This window comes from Haplochromis burtoni, unplaced genomic scaffold, assembly GCF_018398535.1.
Source record: "Haplochromis burtoni strain Fernald_Lab_line unplaced genomic scaffold, NCSU_Asbu1 Contig_90, whole genome shotgun sequence".
Classification (NCBI taxonomy): domain Eukaryota; kingdom Metazoa; phylum Chordata; class Actinopteri; order Cichliformes; family Cichlidae; genus Haplochromis; species Haplochromis burtoni.
Genome location: NW_024582451.1, coordinates 1,182,004 through 1,203,206, shown reverse-complemented (window position 1 = coordinate 1,203,206; position 21,203 = coordinate 1,182,004). Strand labels below are relative to the sequence as shown.

The following is a 21,203-nucleotide window of genomic DNA, read 5'->3' as shown; positions in this document are numbered from 1 at the left end:
TAGAGCACTGCTCATTTCGTGAGGTCACCTGGAGAGCAGACTGGATTATGAGCAAATGGTACTTTACTGTAGGTGCAATTTTTGCTGCATTTTAATGTGTGTTATCAAATCATATGATGTGCACCATTACATCGTTGCTTATGGATCATTTTTGCTTTGTGGAACACTTTGTGCTAATTTATTATCTCGCCAAAAGTCATCTGCATAGCGTATGTGCAGTGTGCTAATGATGATTCACACTGCTGATATAAAGACTGTTTTGCAGCTGCTGTGCACTGTGACCTATTGGTGTTTTTATATATATATATATATATATATATATATATATATATCCAGAAAGGAACTATAGAAAGCTATAGAAAGAAAAGCGATGGATTGGGAAAACAAGGAGAACAAAGTGGGGAAAGGGTCTGCTGCTCCATTTCAATCAGTCGCTGTCTGAGTTAGGGCTTGCCAGGGACACAAGTTATACACTCACACAAGCAATTTTAATGCAGCTATAAAGATTAGATGATTGCACATTTCCTAATACCCTCTGTATAGGACACAGCCTGTTTCTCCTAATCAGCCATTTAAAAAAGAAGCCAATCCAATCAAAGTCACAATAATTATATGCAGATGCAATGTCTCTCCCAATGCTAATAACATCCAAAAGCTGTCAGTGGTTTCTCATACACACACTCATTCTTTCCCTAATTCTCATTTCAACCCCCAAATGACATGAAATCCAGTATCAATTAGCACCTTGCTGGCTAACAGCGAGATCCTGGCTGTCTCTTAATTGAGGAGGTTACTATAGAAACAGAGGATGCTAATCCTCAAGATGGAGAAAGAAGAGAGGGTCTTTAGGCCTCCCAAGAGAAGTAAACATCTTTTCAACAGTCAGTAACATCTTCTTATTAGCTGACAGCAGTACATTAAATTATTATAATTAGAAAGTGTGAAGCAGCAGAAAAGTTAACACTAAAACCCTTCAGTCTTTTCCAGTTAATATCTTTATTAAGCTTGAGGAAGTAAAAGATCTATGAGCTTGATTATCTTTTTCTTGTCTTTTCCCTGTAATTCAGTTTGAAAGTTAATTTAAAATGTTTCAAATTATTATCCGTGCACATATGTTAGTCACAAACAGATATTTTGACTCATCACCAGTTACAGCAGGTATATTAACAATTGCTGCACTCCGCTGCTTTTATGTGTGCTGGTTCTCTGTGAACGTTTACTGTGCTACTTAATGGAGCTCAGCCATTATTATTATTATGCTTATGTTTGTTTTTGTTTTTTTCTGCTGCCATAAAATAGGTTTGTTTACATAGACTTAATAGACAGCTATACTAGCAAGCATCCTCATGCAATGAGCCCCACCACAATTATATGTTTTTAGTTAAATGTGCAAAAAAAGATAACACAGGTATAACATTTTGGCATCAACAAGATGATACCCAAAGAGCTATTAGCTGAAGACTCAGCATATCTGGGGGAGTGGGGGCGGGGATCTTCTTTGGTTCAAGTTGTTGTCACTGTGTACAGAGGAGAGAGGTAAAATAGTGTCTAGTGCCAAAACACAGTTGAACATCTTTACAAAATTACCCTCATGATAACCCTGCAATGCCATCTGTAAAGTGTCTAATTCACTTCATTCTTCATTTTTCAGTATAACAATGATTTCAAATACACCGCCAGTGCAGTACAAGCATGGATAGAAAAGCACACAATGTAAAACTATCACTGAAAGATTTGCCTCGCCAGAGCCCAAATCTCAGTGAGGGATCATTTTGACAGAGAACAAAATAAAAGGCAGCCATTATCCAAAAAAGAGATTTGAATATCCTTCAAGAAGCCTGGAGAACAATCGTGAAGATTACTTAAATAAATTATAATAGAGCTTGCCTAAGAGAGTTCAGTCTGCATTGAAGAATAAAATTGGCTACACCAACTATTAGCAGCTATTTCAAGCTTGTTAGAATAGTACAAATTCTGTTGTTGCCTTTATAGGCAATATTATACAACCCCAATTCCAGTGACGTTGGGACGTTGTGTAAAACGTAACTCAAAACAGAATACAATGATTTGCAAATCCTTTTCAACCTATATTCAAGTGAAGACACTACAAAGACAAGATATCTACTGTTCAAACTGATAAACTTTGTTGTTTTGTAAATCTTCACTCATTTTGAATTTGATGCCTGTAACACATTCCAACAAAGCTGGGACAGGGGCATGTTTACCACTGTGTTATAACTTTTAACAACACTCAATAAGTGTGTGAGAACTGATGACACTAATTGCTGAAGCTGTGGAGGTGGAATTCTTTCCCATTCCTGCGTGATGTACAACTGCAGTTGCTCAACAGTCCGGAGTCTCCATTGTCGTATTTGGCACTTCATAATGCGACACATATTTTCAATGTGAGACAGGTCTGGACTGGAGGCAGGCTACTCTAGTACCTGCACTCTTTTACTACGAAGCCAGGCTGTTGTAGCACATGCAGAATGTGGTTTTGCATTGTCCTGCTGACATAAACAGGGACGTCCCTAAAAAAGACATTGCTGTACGTACCTTTCAGCATTAATGGTGCCTTCACAGATGTGCAAGCTACCCATGCCATGGGCACTAACACACCCCCGTACCATCACAGATGCTGCCTTTTGAACTTGCGCTGATAACAATCTGGATGGTCCTTTTCCTTGTTGGCCCACAGGACACAACATCCATGATTTCCAAAAACAATTTGAAAAGTGGACTTTTCAGACCACAGCACACTTTTCCACTTTACATCAGTCCATCTCACATGAGCTTGGGCCCAGAGAAGCTGGTGGCGTTTCTGGGTATTGCTGATATATGGCTTTTGCTTTGTTTGGTAGAGTTTTAACTTGCATTATAGATGTAGAGCCGAACTATGTTAACTGAAAATGGTTTTTTGAAGAATTCCTGGGCCGCCGTGGTAATATCCTTTACAGAATGATGTTGGTTTTTAACGCAGTGCCCAATGAGAGATCCCTAGATTCCTTGCAATTGTACATTTAGAAACGCTGTTCTTAAAGTGCTGGACTATTTGCCCACACAGTTTTTCACAAAGTGGTGAACCTCAGCCCATCCTTGCTTGTGATTGACTGAGCCTTTTGGAGATATCCCTTTAATACCCAATCATGACAAACACCTGTTTCCAATTAACGTGTTCACCTGTGGAATGTTCAAAACAAATGTTTTTCTAACATTCCTCAAATTTCCCAGTCTTTTGCCTCCCCTGTCCCAGCTTTTTTGGAACATGTTGCAGGCTTCAAATTCAAAATGAGTGAAGATTTGCGAAACAACAATAAAGTTTATCAATTTGAACATTAAATATCTTGTCTTTGTAGTGTATTGAATTGAATATAGGTTGAAAAGGTTTGCAAATAATTGTATCCTGTTTTTATTTACACAACATCCCAACGTCATTGGAATTGGGGTTGTACTTTATTTCCAGGTATGTTTCGATAAATCGCTAAAACCATTTTTAATTTCCATTAGAAAATTCTAAATAAATCATTTTGCACACTCCGGGCAGGGTAAGATTACACCAATAACAAGTGGATAATCAATACCCTGCATAACAAACACCGATGGCAACACCAAAACTAAAGAAAGGCTTTAATACCTGCTCCTATTATTGATGCCACTATTGGCATAACTGTCATTTGCATGACCTTAAAAGGTGACATTTTATCTGAGATAAAACAGTAATTACATAAACCACTTCACAGTTGGACTCATTGAACAGTTGGATTAAACCCCTGGAGCCAGTCAGTGTCTTTCAATTAGTGCTTCCTCAACCTGTCAACATATTGTAGAGCAAGACAGTCAAATTGCACCTGCTCATTCACCCTGAGAAGAACATTAGCTTCACGTCTGTGTAACGTTATGTAATGTAATGTAATTTCTGCAGGTGTGGAAACACCTGCATCCTCCACAGTAAATTGTTAGATGTATTGTGGTATTCCAAATTATAATTTGAGATCTGGCAAAAATTAAGCAAACTCTGCCTAGTAATAAAATCATGTCATATGAGCAGAAACTGTTATTATAATAGACACCGTGTTGGATCTGTTTTCTACATTTCTGCAGAAAATACTGAATGTTCAGTTTTGTTGGACGTTTGTATATTGAGTTCCTTTGTTAATCTGTATCTTTAATTTAGAATATGGGCTTTATATTTCCATAATTCATTGTCTAAATATGTATTATGTATCTCAGTATTTACAATATAAACTGATAGATAGAAGAAATCAGATTTCAGCAATGATTCTGTTAGTTTAAACGCACTGTGTCATGCTGTTTGTTACAAAATCTGTGCCAGCTTTAAGTCATTAGTGGGGAACAAAAACTCTGCTCAGAAGATTAGCTACATCCATTGTTTTCAGCTGTGGCACAGCATGTCCTTCAGCTCAAATGACACTCGTGTTATCCAGAGCGTAACTGATCCAAAAGCTTGACTGTGAGATGCTTAAACTGTTGGGTTTTTCTGCTTCTGATAGCAGAATTTCTCTTGAATATGAATGTATATTTGAAGCAATTCCATACCACTCAGGAAATCAGCAAAGAGAGCCAGCATGAGGAGAAGTGCTGTAGAGGTTGATATTATTATGGTCTCCCACTGACCTCAAATAAGCACTTCAACCTGCCCATACAAACACATGCACACATCTGCATCTCTCTCTCTCACACACATACTTTCTCTCTTTCTTGCACTTTCCACTCTGATTAGGGTTGATAAAGGATCACTGTGCATTAAAATATGCCTACCTCCCATGTGGTTCCTTTACTGTTTAATGGCAAAAGTCCAGGTGTGGTGGATTACAGCTGGCTCATGCGTCATAGCTAAATGCCACCATTCTCTTGAGAGTGGCTTCATGGTGGGCTACTTTCAGATGGTGCGCCAACCCCAGGGCCAACTAATGAGGCTAATGAATGTCTTTGGGACTGGTGGAAAGAGAGCTTAAATATTACAGTGAATATTGACCAGGCTACTCAGCTAGACTGTGGAAAGGCACTGGTACTCCTTTGTGAAGAGAAGATATATATTTTAGTCATGCTAATTGCACCTACAGGTACTGACTGATATTAAAAGGAATCTTGGTGATGTTGGTGTGTCACAACAGGATATCCCCATTTCTTTTCTTGTGAAAATGTTTACAAATAAGATATATACAAGGAATATTTAAATTTAAGGAAGATTATGATATGACTATTGAATGGATTGCCATAAGTAACAAGTTTGGATCAAGGCTGTTATCAAAAGAATAATTTTAATTTACTGTGTTCAGTACTGTATGAATTGACGTCCTGCAGTAGTCTGAGCAGCAGGTGAACTATAGGAGGATTTTGGGTCACCTGATTAAGCTCTAAATATGCGCTTAATTACAAAGGAAACATTTAAAGCTGGTCTAAGGGATGAAAGCTGAAGGCTCTGCTTGTTTTTTTTCCTTTTAAGAACCACAAGTAAGCCAGCAGTCCTAGATGAAGTGCTCTGTTGGGGCGATATGGTCTTTAAGATAAGATGGAGTTTGATCATTTAAGATAAATGTTTAAATTCAACACTGAAGTTAAAAGGGGTCAATGAGGAAAAGCTGATATTGGAGAAGTATGGGATGCCTTTCTAGTCCCTATCAGCACTCTCACTGCATTCTGGATCAAATAAATTACAGTAGTCCAGCCTAGAAATAATGAATGCTTCAACAAGTTTTTCAACCCCTAAGTAATGCCTTGAAGAGCTTTTTAATGTTGCAGTGTTGTATGTTTTAGAGAGATCTAATGCTGTTTCTGCCTTTTATTCAAGACTGAATGTGTAAATAGAGACTACAAACCTCTCAATTGTTTGTTAATGGTGCGACAGCGGTTAGAAAGAGTTTGTGCTGCTAATTCAATGCTAATTCTGGTAGTTAGTGTCTGCAACTCTGCTTTGCCAAAAGACCTTGAATGTACATCACACAAAGAACCTCGACCCCTTTATCAGTCCTGGTGGTCACCATGGCAACAGTGTCTGCATCCAGGCAGTTCATGAAGGCTATTAGAAACAAGGGGTTTCTGCATCAGTAGCCCCTGTGCAATAGCTAAGCTCAATGCACTCGAAGGAAACTAATAAGTCTGAGTTCTTGTGCAGAATTTATCGGGGATTATTTTTACAGAATATCAAAGCTTACAGTTCCTCGGAATAGAGTTATGATTATGCAGCAATATAATAGTCATTTAGCAAAGCCTAACTGCATACACTAATATCGATACAGGCACACTACAGGTAATTCAGATAACCTCAAGAATACTTTAACAAAATCAAAGTTTCACATGATGTCAGATAATGAATCTACATTTTAAAGGGTTTTTTTTTTTAATTAAATCTGCGAAGGTCAGTGGGCATTTAAGGGAAATGTAGGGTACTCGTGGGTCTTGTAGTTCAGAAGCATGCCAAAGAAGCCCTATTATCTCAACAAAACTTTTCCCCAGAGGTGTGAATGAATTTCTAATTGAAGTGCTGTTTGGTGAAATTATTGATGCACTGCTAAACAGGACATATATGATATCCAAACATGAGATTTTGTAATAAGCCCTGCACCAGAAAGGCTGTTAAATGCAAAGGTGATGTGAATTCTCATGAAATGTTATGCAAAATTAAAAAACTGCAAACATGCTAAACGGATATCGTGGCAAAATTGAAATAAATGTCCATCGATGCAGAGGGTATGAAAAGAGACTGATCATGCAGGAACATTGTGCCACATCTTGTCTTCTGCATGACCTTACTTTGTCTTTGCTCGGGTTAGTGCTGTTGCCAGGATACAATTTCCTATGGCAACACTTGAGCCGAGGAGGTGAACAGCAGTGAAAGGATTCAGGTAACCGGCTGCTTTGCATCCTGTGGACCGGAAGCCCATACATAGACATATGTGCACATCCGCACACATAAGCAGCCCTTAAAGTTCAATTTGATTCAGCACAGCGGCTGACATTTTTCTCTTGCACATAAAATGAAATCAGACACAATTTGGGCAATTTTACGTTAATCTGTTATGCATATTAAAGTTATTTATGTCTATTATATTGAAAATTATGTGGTTATGGATGTGCTACATGTTATGTCTAACAGAATTAGTCACTTCTTTGTGTCTTGTGTGCAATAATGATCACTGCTGCACAGAAATATTCACTCAGTTTCTATCCTCACTTGAATAGAATGAAAGTAACACTTATCATGGTGGACTGCAAGAGTAGATGAGATTGTTTGCGTGACTGTCGTGTGTTCAGTATATATATGAGCCTTAATAATGGGAGGAGCTGCAGCACAGCTTAAAGTTTGAGAAACTCATTCCCCTGAGAGACTTTAAAGCATTGCCATATTTATATAGTCATGTTTTAATTAGTTGGTAGTGTGTGTGTGTGTGTGTGTGTGTGTGTGTGTGTGTGTGTGTGTGTGTGTGTGTGTGTGTGTGTGCATTGTTGTTTGAGTAAATAAATGTCATTGTGGTGTTGTGCCCTAAAATGTAAAGCATCAATAACTATTTAATTAACTAACTAGATATATGAACAGCGGCTTATTGTATATTCATTGCAACAGACAGCAGATCCTCTCCGTTTATATGAGTGCATACTGCCACCATTCGTTGGAAGGGCATTACTACCTCAGCCGTGCACATCATGTTACTAATTCTGAAGCGTATTAATATTGAAAAGCATGTCACTTAATTGTCGGATCTAACCTGGTAAAGCAAAATGGTCCCCTTTGCCCCGTCCTCCATAGTTGCAGACCAAGGCTGTTTCACAGAATAAAGTGTCTCAACAGGTCTGCATGTTTTTCTCTTTTCTCAAGCACTTCCACGTCCTCATGGTCATCACTGAACTTAACGGTTTCACAGGAAGCAACACGTCATTGCAAAAGCACCACGCCAACACTTGCTCATTGACCCTCAACTCTGCTGGATTCAGATGATGAAAGTGTCAGGGATGCTGAGCTTACACTACTCAGTGCTGCGATGAGCATTGTCGGGTGGGGTGAGGTGGTGAGCGGGGCCTCTTCATCAATGGGACTCCATTATGACTCATCTGTACTAAACACCTACAACCTATCCTTGCTGTGCAAAGCTTCCCTTTGTCCTGCCGAGTGTGTCTCATCCAGCACTTGAGAGATGAGGACTCGCTGTCTATATTTTATATTGTTGCAAAACACATAACTGCATAAGACGGTAAATTCAGTCTTTCACAATTTATGATATGTTTTCCCACTTATGTGCGTTAGACTTGAGTCCAGGAAAGAATTTATTATGTTTGCGTAAATAGACTGAGTGAAACTGAATCGGAATTCTTGGTTGAATAGGGGGAATGAATTTCCGGTGACAAACAGTCCTCAGCTTTTCAGGGGCAAAAACCAACTGCAGCCTCAGTTCAGTGTAACTACAATTACAAGCATAAAAAGTCCATGTCATTGTATGGAAAATTCAAATTGTGTTGAGTAACTAGAAAACTTGCTTAGGCTGCATTATTCAGTTTCATAAGAACTGTCCCTCCTGCATATAAATGCACTCTCAAAATTGTCCAAAAGATGGTAACATAGAGTAAATGGACTGGTTCTTATGAAGCACTTTTCTGCTCAGCTTGAGCACTTAAAGCAGTTTATACAACATGTCTCATTCACCCATTCACACACCCATTCACACTCCCATGAATGCACCGGGAGCAGCCAGGGATTCAGTATCTTGCCCCAAGGATACTTCGACATGCAAACTGGAGCAGCCAAGGATCAAACCGCCAAACCTCTGATTTAGTAGATGACCTGCTCTGCCCGCTAAATCGCAGCCACCCCTCAAAGCTGACCTCCTGTGAGGTCAGCTTTTACAAGAACTGGGAAATTTATCCACCAACAAAGTTCAAAGTGCAGTTTTCTGTGTAACTGGTAATGTATTTCTTTTCACAAGCTCTCCTATAAAACATGAGAGTATGCCAAACATCAAATTAAGCCAGCTTGACTTCTGTTTGACCGTAATCTCAGACAGTCATCACCTCCTGTACCCAGCAGTCACTGTTCTGCCTTCTCATATCAAAGCTTATGATTAATTCTTAGAAAATAAACTTCAAAATAATTCACCATTATATATCTGTGAAGAGAAAAATCAGTAAATCTGACACTACCTGGCTTTGTGCAGCAGTAAATGTGTCTAAATATTTGCCATCGAAAAAAGCTAACTCAGCGAGGAATTCATAAAATACAACAAAAACAAACCAACATGATCCCCCAATTTTTTTAAAGGTCCCTTTAAAACCTTTTGTTTTCAACATGTTCTTTCTAATCAAACGTTTGACATGATTTGTTCTATTCAGTATGCAAATTTAGTCTATGGGGTTTTTGTTTTATTTTCCAGAATAGCTGCCAGCATTTTGACTGTTATAAAAAAAAGGACACTTATTAAAAATTGTTCATTTTTAGTATAATTGTGTCCTTCTGAATACAAATCAATTATGCATAGCTTTAGGCCTTGTTGAATTTCATTTCAAATCTCTTTTTTACCCTCTAATCTCATCCCAAATTGTTTTAATCTTTCTGCCAAGTACAATGAAACAGTTTTCCTCTACCCTCTGTGCATTAACTGCATATCTCCAGTATATTTTTATTACAGCAATTAATCTTGGCTTGGGTTACATATACTTGCATTTTCTGCTAAGATGTGTACCCACTGCCTCCTAGTGTATCCGTTGGATAATAATCAGAACATTGAGTTCATTCTTCTCTGATCATTCTCTTGTAGGCAAATTCATGTGCAGACTGTCTTTGTCTTGCTGCATGACCCACTTTCTCCTGAAACTGTGGCCTGGAATATTTCCTTTAGAATTTTCTGGTATAATTTGGACGTCACTGGTTTGTCAGTAATAGCAAAACAGGTCCAAGTTATGTATATATACACCACCACGTTTCACAGTTGGAGTAAGGTTCTTATCTTGGAAAGCAGAATTCATCTTTCTGCCAAAAATGCTTTTCATTTCCACTAACTCTCCAGTGTCACCCAATAATTTTTCCAAGAGTTTTCTGGCTTGGCCATGTATGCTTAACAATTTTATGTTCAGTTGTATTCTTTTTGGAAACTGGCAACTTTCTCCTTTCAAATGTGAGGATGAAACCTGACAAGATGCTCACTAAAACCCCACTGTGATCCCATTAGTTCCTTGTCAAATCCCTAGCAGATCCCGTTCCTCAATATATAAATTCTAATTTATCATGTTTTTTTCTCTCATCTTTTAATTAGGTTCTGCTTATCTCTGCGTATCTGCTTGTTTTTGCAGTTATGTTGTGCTGAGGCATCCAGCACACATCCTCTCTTCTTGGCCAGAAAAAAACTTGAACTGAAATAAAAGACTTTGTTCTGTTTTCAAAATCATCTTTGGCTGATGTAGATAAATATCAAGGAAATGAGAAAGGACACCATCACAAAATTTAAAATATAGATATACAAAAAATACTAGCTTAATTTGGATTTTGCCATACCATGATAATTAATCCCATTAATATCTGTGAAACAATCCAGTTGACTTGGATTGTTGAGTGTTATGTGCTTTGTATATGAGAAGCTGTAAATAGGGCAATCAGCTGTCCCTCTTTAAGTGGGACTGCACAGTGTTGGCACTCCTGTCCCACATCTTCAGATCACATCCTACATTTTCACTTGCTGCACAGGACACTATTCTAAAGCCTGGCTCTTACTCAGTGAGTGTAAAAGGAAAAACTTTTTATTTTTATTCAGACGTATGTTAACCTGCATAATATTTTGCCAATTAGTGGATGTTACAAGTTACCAAAAAGGCTCAGCACTAGTAACATGCACCGCTGTGTTTGTCCCACATTAATTTGTTGGGATTTGGTCATCTCAGCTGTAAATAGAATATCAGTCCTCTACCTGCAAGATGGTGTTTTCTACGGACCTCCAAATCTGCTGTCAGATAGCAAACATCCAGATATTTTAGGAAATTTAAGCATCCATCATTCGGGGTTAACGTCAGCTACACTCCATAAGTCCATATCCAGAGAGCAATAAAAGATATATATCCTTAAAAATATGAAGGATCGGGCTCAAGGTCATCTAGATGTCTAGATATTGGAATTTCAAATGTCTGTTTTTATTTTATTTTTTTAAATTCATTTATTTTTAGAAAATTATTGTCAGTAAGGATTTGAAATTTTAAACTTTTCTGCAATTCCTATCACCTGGGATTACGTCCAGACAAATCAGAAATGTTGTGGTGTGAGGCATTTGAGAAACTGGACTGATCCACTTGTAATTACATTTAATGTGTATGCACGCGATTTGTTTCTTAAATCTTATGTACATGACTTCTTGACTGAAGAGCTAAAAAAAATCACCTGAAAGTGCTGAAACAAGCTGAAATACGAAATTTAAGATGGAACCATATGGACGGAACTGCTGCACTTCTCCCCCTCGCCGGGTGGTGGCAGCAGCAAGCGCGCATGTGCCACAAACTGTATTCTCCACGCCCATACAAGGCGTTTACTTCAAATTTCCGCATTTTGTGCTAAAAGGACAACTAGTCGCACTAAACTTTTCTCTGTTTTGGTGCAGTTGTTTTAGCTGTTATTTGAGTGGCAATGGCGAGACTTCTTCTGGGGGCAAACCTGAGGAGATGCGTCGCCTCTCAGATCAGAATGGCATCTGATCAGGTAAACTTTGGTGGGTTTGGTGACAGTTTTGGACGTTAGCAGCTAGCTCGCTAACTTCTGCCATATCGATAAAAGGCTCGCGAGGAAGCCAGGTGGTCAAAAATGCGACTTAATTGGTGGAAAAAGCAAACAGTGATGTTTGTAAATAGAGACGACAGAAGATCCCTCGTGGCTGCAAAACACGCAAAATGATGTATGTGCAGTTTTATTTACCCCTAAACACTTTACTGACTCACTTTTTTGCGACATGTCAGTTGGTTTATGGCTATATAGACTAAGTATGTGACATTAATTGTAACGCTGTTCTTATGAACAGGATAAAATAAATATTTTATCCCCTTTTTAGTTGTGTAAATACCTGAAATCACCAGCATTTATGTGCAAAACTGCTGAAATGTGGCAAGCCCCTTATCTTGGAAAGAAAAATTAATTAAATTAAGCTTTATTCATTGTTTCAAACATATATTGTTGCTGAAAGGAGTCCGTGAAAGAAGTGAAAAATCTAACCTTACTGTGTCATTTCAGTTGAAGGTTGGCACACCTTATTCAGACTCCAATGAAAATGGTCAAAGGTCAAAAAGATCACTGTAGTCTATTCCACATTCTGTACACTCGGTATGAGCTGCTGCCCGGCACACTTTCTTCTTCTACTACAACATCCAGCTGCCTCCTTTAGAGGTTGTCACAGCAGATCGATTGTCTCCAGCTCATATCACCCCATCCCTAAGCATCTTCTTCTTTATTATATTCATGAGCCTCCTCTGACATCTTCCTCTTTTCCCTCTGCCTGCCAGCTCCATCTTCAACAGCCTTTATCCAATATATCCACTATCCTTCCTTTACACATGTACAAACCATCTCAGCTTTGCTTCCCTAACTTTATCTCCAAGTGCTCGAAATGTACTCATTTCTAAACTTGTCCAATCTGGTCATCCCAGTGAAGATCTTTACATCTTCAGCTGAGCCTTCTGTCATTTTGTCAGTGCCACCATCTCCAATGTGTCAAGATTTTAACTTGTGATGGATGAGCGTATACTTGTGGGTCAGATGGAAAATAAATGCACTTGTCTTGATTTACAGAAATGTTGGTCTTAACATAATAGCACTTGCACTTTGATGTCTATCGTTTTGTTTTTTTCTTCTAGCTTGGTGAGTTGGGCAAGGGAGCTGGGAAAGGTGGTGGTGGAGGAGGCTCTGTGAGAGAGGCCGGAGGTGCATTTGGAAAGAGAGAAGTAGCGGAAGAGGAGCGATACTTCAGGTAAATATTCCCTGGGATTTTTATTTTTTCCCCACAACACTTTCACCCATTAACTTTTTTTTTTGTTTGTTTGTTTTTTCTGCTTGTAGGCAGAAGGAGAAGGAGCAGATGGAAGCACTAAGGAAGCATCATACGGAAGAGATTGAGCACCACAAAAAGGAGATTGAGCGTCTACAGAAGGAAATCGATCGCCACAAGGGCAAAATCAGGAAGCTTAAACATGACGACTGAACCTTGTTATTTCTCTTTAGGAGCCCAGACGTATCAAAAGGTTGATGGTTATTAGGCATTGATTTTTGTCCAGCTTATGTAAAGCTGAGGTCATGCTAACACTATAACTTCAAAAACAATAAAATAAAATGATTAATTTTCACATGTATCCAGAATTAATTGCCTCTCCTTTATTGCCTAACTTTTTTTTTTTTTACTTTGAGCTTTGATTTGTTTATTAGAAAAAGGAGGCTGATCCTGTATGTAGAAATGTGGCTCCCATTGGATTAAAGCGGTGCCAGTTATAGTTCATTCTCCGTGGTTGGATAGCTGATGGAGGGCTCGTTTTTTATCCCAGCGCTACCCGCTTAGTTTGAGTTGCAAAACCCTTTTGAGCTTGGCCCCGGTTATCGCCTGGTTTGGTTGGCGTTAAGCTCAGCTCACTTCATTCCTTATAAGCGGTAAGCATACGTCTTAAACTTACTATAAGCTTCAGGTTGTCCGATACGAGCACGCCCGGCCTGGCCTGTCAAAACGAACATACTCGGCGAGTTTTCGTCCACATCTCGCGATGGTTGCGAAGCAGTGGCGTTGTTCGGGCGAGCCGACGACGAGACCGTATCTGTCTGGAAATTTGTCTCGTGGGTTAGACTCAAACATATTCCGCGCATTTAGACACTATTTGTATGTCCGATAGGCTAGTCGTTTCACGTTTTAACACCCGTCGGAGTTAGTTTCCTGATTCGCTCTGGTGAGTTTCGCTAACTGTGTGTTTGCCCGTGTACGGGGCGCGCGTGTACTTGATTTGCGAAAGGTGTCTTTCTGCACGGCGAGGCCTTCGTATGTAAGCTCGTTAGCCAGCTAGAAAGCTAACCATCATCATTGTTTTGTTTTTTTTCCGCAAGGGCAAGATAACGTATTCGGGGATCCCTCTTGACTAAAAATGCTTTAAAATCTATCCAGCGTTGTCTACTTGTAGAAGAGGGTGTTGTGGGGTCAAAAACATATGGACGTAAATACATAAAAAGAAAAGCATTCATTTCGCTGGCTTGCAAGCTGCATGTGAAGGGGGGCGGGACTGAGGCTGTACGTGTTTTCTTGAAGTGACCAGGTTGTTGTTGTGCAGTACATTATAACGTGTCGACGCCAATTATAGTTATTAAATTACATTTATAAGAACTACAGTTCCAGTGAGTCCTATTTTTTTTGTTGTTGTAATTAAATAGAAAACATAAAGCTTGTAAATCAACTTGATTAACTGCACTTGAGTTGATGACATACATAAAGATTGAAATGTAGTTTAGGATCGTGGATCTTTTTATTGGTCTGATTTTAAGTAAAATAAACTCTTAAAAAGAACCATTAAAATGTATTTCTTTGCTTTGCTGCTGAAGGAGAATGGCTGCTGCTGAGGTAAACGGTAGTTCTGCCCCGGCAAAGGAGGAGGAAGAGCCTATGGATGTGACCACAACACACACAGAGAACTACCAGACCCTTCTTGATGCTGGGCTGCCCCAGAAAGTAGCTGAAAGTCTAGATAATATCTTCCAGACAGGTGAGTGGCTGTTTGTTTATTTCCACTAAAAGAATAATGTATAGCTGCTTTTCTGTAGCTGAGCCTGATGCTGAACGTCCATTGTACCCGTAGGCCTAGTGGCATACGTTGACCTGGATGAAAGGGCTATCGATGCACTGCGGGAATTCAATGAGGAGGGAGCGCTTACTGTGCTGCAGCAGTTCAAAGAGAGCGACCTGTCCCACGTACAGGTATCCACATAGGAGAAAATGAATAGACCCATGTCTATTTGCCCTTGACAGGAGTTTTAACTTGACACAAATTGTTGCAAATTGATTATCTCATTTGATTTTGTTTTTCATTGCAGAATAAAAGTGCTTTCCTTTGTGGAGTTATGAAAACCTACAGGCAGAGAGAAAAACAAGGAAGTAAGGTACAAGAGTCCACCAAGGGCCCAGATGAGGCAAAAATAAAGGTAAACAAAGTCATTTGGCTAAGCTCTTTTGTGTAGCGGGTCAGATTGAATGTCATATAAACACGCCTCTGCAGCTGCAGTTCAGTTAATGTTTGTTTTGTGTGTGTGTGTTTCAGGCCCTGTTGGAGCGCACAGGATACACCCTGGATGTCACTACAGGCCAGAGAAAATATGGGGGTCCTCCACCTGAGGATGTGTTCAAAGGCACTCATCCAGGCAGTGGAACTGAGGTAGAGAAGTGATTGTCAGATTAAAAAATTGTCTGTCATGATTTCCAAGGCTGGGTTTTATTATTTGAGTAAGATTGAGAAAATATAAGCTAAGTGTCATTCATAAAGACTAAAAGCGTAATGTTTTGCAAATCATTACGCTCTCTCACATTTCTTTTCCCTCTGTCCTCTCCTCAGGTTTTTGTTGGAAAAATCCCCAGGGATTTGTATGAAGATGAGCTGGTGCCGCTCTTTGAGTCTGCTGGTCCCATCTGGGACCTCAGGTTAATGATGGACCCTTTATCTGGTCAGAACAGAGGTTATGCCTTCATCACATACTGCAATAAGGATGATGCACAGAAGGCTGTGAAGCTTGTAAGTAATGTCGCGGGAAATATCAGTCCATATTTTAACAGCTTGAGGGGAAATAGACTTAAAGGTTTACTTATTAGAAAGTGAAATAACTTGTGCTTCACAGTATTTTCAGCTCATTTCACTCATTTGTTAACTTGTCTGGGGTTTTTTTGTTGTTGTTTTTTTACAGTGTGATAACCATGAAATCCGCCCTGGCAAGTACTTGGGAGTTTGTATATCTGTTGCAAACAATCGCCTGTTTGTCGGATCGATTCCAAAGAACAAAACAAGAGAAAGTATATTGGAAGACTTTGGCAAAGTGACAGGTTTGTTTCTAACATGCAGGTTTTTGTTTCTTAGAGACTCATTTAAACAAATTATTAGTGCTTAAAAATGATTGATAAACACACACAACAATGGTTGTGAAAGTCAGATGTTATTGTTTACCTCACAGAGGGTCTCCAAGAGGTGATATTGTATCATCAGCCGGATGACAAGAAAAAGAACCGTGGTTTCTGTTTCCTCGAGTATGAGGACCACAAGTCCGCGGCACAGGCTCGCCGTCGCCTGATGAGCGGCAAGGTCAAAGTGTGGGGGAACCCGGTCACTGTGGAGTGGGCTGACCCTGTAGCTGAACCAGACCCAGAGGTCATGGCTAAGGTTAGCGATTTTAGTGTCTCGTTGTTTAATACACATCAGGCATGCTCTGCATTCCAGTGCGACAAACATACTGTTTCCTCTGTTGTTACAGGTAAAGGTGCTCTTTGTGAGGAAGCTGGCAACAGCAGTGACTGAGGAGCTTCTTGAAAAGACCTTTTCCCAGTTTGGAAAGCTGGAACGAGTGAAGAAATTGAAAGACTACGCTTTTGTCCATTTTGAAGAGAGGGATGCTGCCGTAAAGGTGAGTTTCTCGTGCTTTGGCCAAACCTTTTTGCTTGTGTGACGATTCCGTGAGTTTCTTTTATGAGAAACTGATTGTTTTGTTTGATTAGGCAATGGAGGAGATGAATGGGAAGGAACTGGGAGGAGAAGAAATTGAGATTGTCTTGGCAAAGCCCCCAGATAAGAAGAGGAAAGAGCGCCAAGCAGCTCGGCAGACTACCAGAAATGCGGGGTGAGTCAGAGACATCTGACTGGTCAGCTGATGTCTTCTCATTTAAGGAATCAACTGCTTGAAGTGATATCTTCTTCTTTCCAGGTATGATGACTACTACTACTATCCACCTCCACGCATGCCTCCGCCGGGCCGAGGCAGGGGCCGTGGTGGCCGAGGGGGCTATGCCTATCCACCTGATTACTATGGCTATGATGACTACTACGATGACTACTATGGCTACGACTATCATGACTACCGTGGTGGCTATGAAGACCCTTACTACGGCTACGAAGACGTGTACACCATGAGGGGCCGTGGTACTCGTCCCAGCAGGGGAGGTCCACCTCCTCCCAGGGCTCGTGGAGCTCCACCGACACGAGGCCGGGGTGGCTACGCCCAAAGAGGGCCACCCCTCGGTGGTCCGAGGGGTGGCCGAGGAGGGCGAGGTGCCCCTTTCCAGCCTCAGAGGGGCCGCGGTCCTCGCGGGGCCAGGGGCAATCGCGGCGGCAACGTCGGCGGAAAGAGGAAGGCAGACGTGTTTAACCAGCCTGACTCCAAGCGCCGCCAGACCAACAACCAACAGAACTGGGGGTCCCAGCCCATCGCCCAGCAGCCCCTGCAGCAAGGGGCCGACTATTCTGGTAACTATGGTTACAGTAATGACACCATGGAGTTTTCACAGGATTCTTATGGGCAGCAGTGGAAGTAGATGCACCAAAAGGTATTTGGCAACAAAAAAAAAAGGAAAGGGGAAAAAAAAAAAAGAAAAACAACAATAAAAAAACAAAAAAACAAACAGGAGATTGGCCACAATGTTTTTGATTGACTTTTTATTCTTCATCCCTCGTGGAAAAAAAAAATCTGTATATATCTCAGAAAAAATAAAAATAAATGGACAGACCCCAGAATTGGCTCAAGATGATTGGCTGGAAAGCCTTTTGGCTGAAGAAATGAACGTAACCGTTGTGGTGAATCATTTCCTACTCCTACGGTTACATTGGGACACGTGTCTTTAAAAAAAAGAAAAACACTCAAAACGCTTTTATTGTTACTTTTTGTTCCTGGTTCTTTTTAAAGCCAACAATGAACATTTACACACACAAAAAGAAAAAAAGTGGACATTTCCTTCTCAAAAAGTCTGAGACAACATTAAATAATGAATATTGCCTTGCAGGAAGTTTCTGTCCATGCCCCTTTCCTCCCTTCTCCTTCTTGTACTCCCTTTATTTGTGGTTTCTCATAGTTGCTTTAGGGACTTGCTTGTAAATAAATGCATATGGTAGAGCTTTCTTACGTCATTTTTTTTCTTTTTGTTTTTGCAACGGTGGAGAAAAGAATCCACAGGAAGGAAGAAAAATCAAAGTTTTGTAATGTTTAAAGTGTATGCCTAGCGTTTCTAGATATAGACAAATTGTGTTTTTTTTTGTTTTTTAAACTGATACCATAACTTCCTATGTTTTCTTTAAACTTGCCCAGTAGAATTTGGTTTGGCTTACCTTAAGAGCCATAGCAGTTTGTTCTCTGATGTTCTTTGTATTTATAACTTTTACGTTTGTTCCGTTTCAATAAAACTCAGCTGAGCATCAGTCAATTGTCAGATACTCAAATTCCGTGTTGTCATTCAGTATTTGATTTGATTTTTAATCTCAATTCTCTCATTTGGATGAATATCTTCTTTTCCAAGTCAAATTCTTTCTCTCTCAAAGGTTAATCACAAACGACTGAAATTGCGCAGTCAGACAACGGGACGAGAATTCGAAAGGTGTCTGGATGATACAAAAGCAGGATTTATTTTTTGTATTCCTTATTCTTCAGACTGCAGTAATATCCTGCACACTGAATTCATGTTGTGAATGTTGCAGCAACAATTAAAGGGACCGCACTGTAAATTGGACTCCTTGCAATTACCCAAGATTGTTCCTGTCTGTCAAACGGTGAACAACCAGCCTACCGTCACTTAATGCTGTCGTTTATGACGAGAAGATGGAAAGCAATTTACTCTTGTGAAAATAATGCAAATGCTTATTGAGCTTTTTATTGACCGGCATAACATTTGATAATTGGAGAGCAGTGGGTAGCTAACACAGGATTTTCACAGGTGTAAATTTCCAGCACCTCCCAGCTCCAGTGTTTTGTTTTTTCCCCTCTTTTTTAGGGCTGACATCTTATGAAACTTAAGCTCTGTATCCACAAACTTTCAAGACAAGGACAGTTTTGGATAATAGTAAAAAAAAATTATTCACACGTCTGTGGTCCTGATACTGACCTCCTTACAACATTTAGAGCAACACATTTGACTTGGAATGGATTTTCTGCAGCTAATTTCCAAAATCTGCACATCATCTCATCGTCTTTTTCTCTCCTTTTGAAGACCCCAAGGATCTGACCATCCAAATTTCCTAAAACGCACCTCCAGCTATAGCAAGCGATCACCTGTCAGGATCTGTTTAGAAAACTTTTTGGTTTTGTTTTGTTTCTTTTAGCCATTGCGTTTTGGTACCATGGTGTCATTGTATTTTGTTTCATGTGTCTGTCCTCTTATTCCAACCTGCCTAGGTGGAGAAGCATTGAGAGCGGCACCGCTAGAATGAGGAACTCACCTGAACGGTACTCAAGGGTGAGCTAGCCTTGCACAGAGTACTGTCTCCTCTTCTCTAGCTAATTGTAATCACTGGAGAAACACTAGCCCTAATTATACACTATGCTTTTATCATCTCTTTGCTAATATACTCTGCTGTGAAGCAACGTTTTTTTCCTTGGGGTTTTTTTTTGGGGGGGGGTGATTTTTTTTTTCCCTCTCTCCTCTTTTCCAGGCTATCAAGAAGAATCAAAAATTGATTGAAGAATCATTGAAAATAATTCAAACCGGCAGATTTCTGGGGTTTAGAGAACATGGGAATAATGGGTACTTCATTCACAATTATAATGCCAATTTTTCATCTAAAGGTCAATGGGAGTCGTGCACAAATTTAGACTGATTAAACAGCCAGAAGGGCAGCCAGCCAAGGAATTTGGTAAGCATTTGTAAACCTAAAACTATGCAAAACACCTGCTGCCTGTCTCAGCTTACTGCACCAAAATCGTCTGTTGTCTCCACGCGTTCTTTAATTTGGGCGGTGGGTGCGGAATGGACACTTTTCCCCTTCTGTGCCACTAGAGGTAGCAGCTCTGCACCAGCACTACCAGTGGTGCATTGTTTCCTTTGCCGATGCTGCACTTATTGGCTATTTTCAGAGCTGAATAGGCGTTAATTAGGGGGTCCATATTTACTAGAGAAGTTACTTTTCATATTTATTCAATCCGATTTTGAGCTGCTAACTTAAACATCTGTGAGACTGGCCTGTGTTTAAACAAAGGCTGCACCTCTAAACTGATGTCTTTACCCTTTACCGCCACAAGATGGCAGTAGAAGGGCTACATTATTTGTGTTTCACAGGTAAGCCGGGGATGTAGAGCTAGTTACTGACACACACACATTTTGATTAAAGTGCCTGCAAATGCTGGAGTTTCCATAACAGCCTCTCATGTCAGAACTGTGTCTTTATATGTTGCCTCTTGTCACCAGGCAGTAAAGGAGCTGCCCCCATCCATGTGAATGGGTTCACAGAAATGGAAAGGACTGATTGGTAAGATTGTTCATTATCAAGTAATACTCAGAAAGACTAAATATGATTTTATTTTTAGGTTAGTTCATGTTTTAAAACAATGTTGGATGTCCTAGTTCTAAACTTCCCAGAGCAAGTAAGTCTTATAAGGTTTTCAGAATAAAAATATATAAAGTTATGGATTTTGTGGATTTTATAAATGAGCATCATATGACTCTCTACAGTCATGTGCAGGGTTTGATGGTTAATGTTTAAAAATCGATCAACCAGGATTTCTTTTAGCAAGCTTTTTGTGTATGTTTTCTAGGGACTGCTATCCCTGATGATAAACCACATACCACAAGATGAGGAAGGTGCAGAGGTCCAGAACCCAGGGGGGCACATCAGCAACGTTAGGCTCAACAGAAGTCAGAGGTCAGAAAGTTTTGCAATGTAGTAATCGTATAAATGATCCCCTTCTCAGCTGGAGCAATGTTATGCATCAGAGATGTGAAGATTTTATAGCGCTTGATTTTTAAATAAATAAAAACATGTCCTTTTTTTTTTTGTCTTTGGACAGAAATCGAAGAAAAACATGGACACGTGACCCACAGCTCCATCAGAGGCCTTTGCCTCCGCCTAGTAGGCTGCCACTGCTCATTCATCCAGCTCAAAGATTTACTGCTGGAAGAGGGAACGATCTATCTATCGGACTGTTTGATACATGTTATTGCACAAATAAATTTGCAGCTTTGTGTGTGCTTATTTTTTTTTTCTTTTGTATAAACACAATATTATACCACTACAGCATT

General features: G+C 39.9%; 2 protein-coding genes across 8 annotated transcripts; both read left to right on the top strand.

The window, feature by feature from the left end:
- Nucleotides 1-11,493: 11,493 nt before the first annotated feature.
- atp5if1a (ATP synthase inhibitory factor subunit 1a) lies at nucleotides 11,494-13,326 on the top strand. Its single transcript, XM_005927642.3, has 3 exons — nucleotides 11,494-11,689; nucleotides 12,835-12,947; nucleotides 13,037-13,326. The coding sequence occupies exons 1-3, from the start codon at nucleotides 11,618-11,620 to the stop codon at nucleotides 13,176-13,178; spliced, it is 327 nt and encodes a 108-aa protein (XP_005927704.1). The 5' UTR covers nucleotides 11,494-11,617; the 3' UTR covers nucleotides 13,179-13,326.
- Nucleotides 13,327-13,459: 133 nt separating this feature from the next.
- Nucleotides 13,460-21,156, top strand: LOC102314662 (heterogeneous nuclear ribonucleoprotein R). Of its 7 annotated transcripts, XM_014335270.2 has the most exons (16): nucleotides 13,773-13,908; nucleotides 14,552-14,712; nucleotides 14,806-14,924; nucleotides 15,041-15,148; nucleotides 15,265-15,378; nucleotides 15,556-15,732; nucleotides 15,902-16,037; nucleotides 16,166-16,371; nucleotides 16,463-16,612; nucleotides 16,704-16,825; nucleotides 16,910-17,448; nucleotides 19,364-19,424; nucleotides 19,754-19,821; nucleotides 20,373-20,433; nucleotides 20,720-20,826; nucleotides 20,972-21,156. In XM_014335270.2, the coding sequence occupies exons 2-12, from the start codon at nucleotides 14,556-14,558 to the stop codon at nucleotides 19,396-19,398; spliced, it is 1,863 nt and encodes a 620-aa protein (XP_014190756.1). In that variant the 5' UTR covers nucleotides 13,773-13,908; nucleotides 14,552-14,555; the 3' UTR covers nucleotides 19,399-19,424; nucleotides 19,754-19,821; nucleotides 20,373-20,433; nucleotides 20,720-20,826; nucleotides 20,972-21,156. The 7 variants fall into 7 exon arrangements, with proteins under 7 accessions (XP_042078591.1, XP_014190756.1, XP_014190757.1 ...); XM_014335271.2 differs by lacking the exon at nucleotides 19,754-19,821; XM_014335268.2 differs by having other exon boundaries at nucleotides 19,754-20,433.
- The last annotated feature ends 47 nt before the right edge of the window (nucleotides 21,157-21,203 follow it).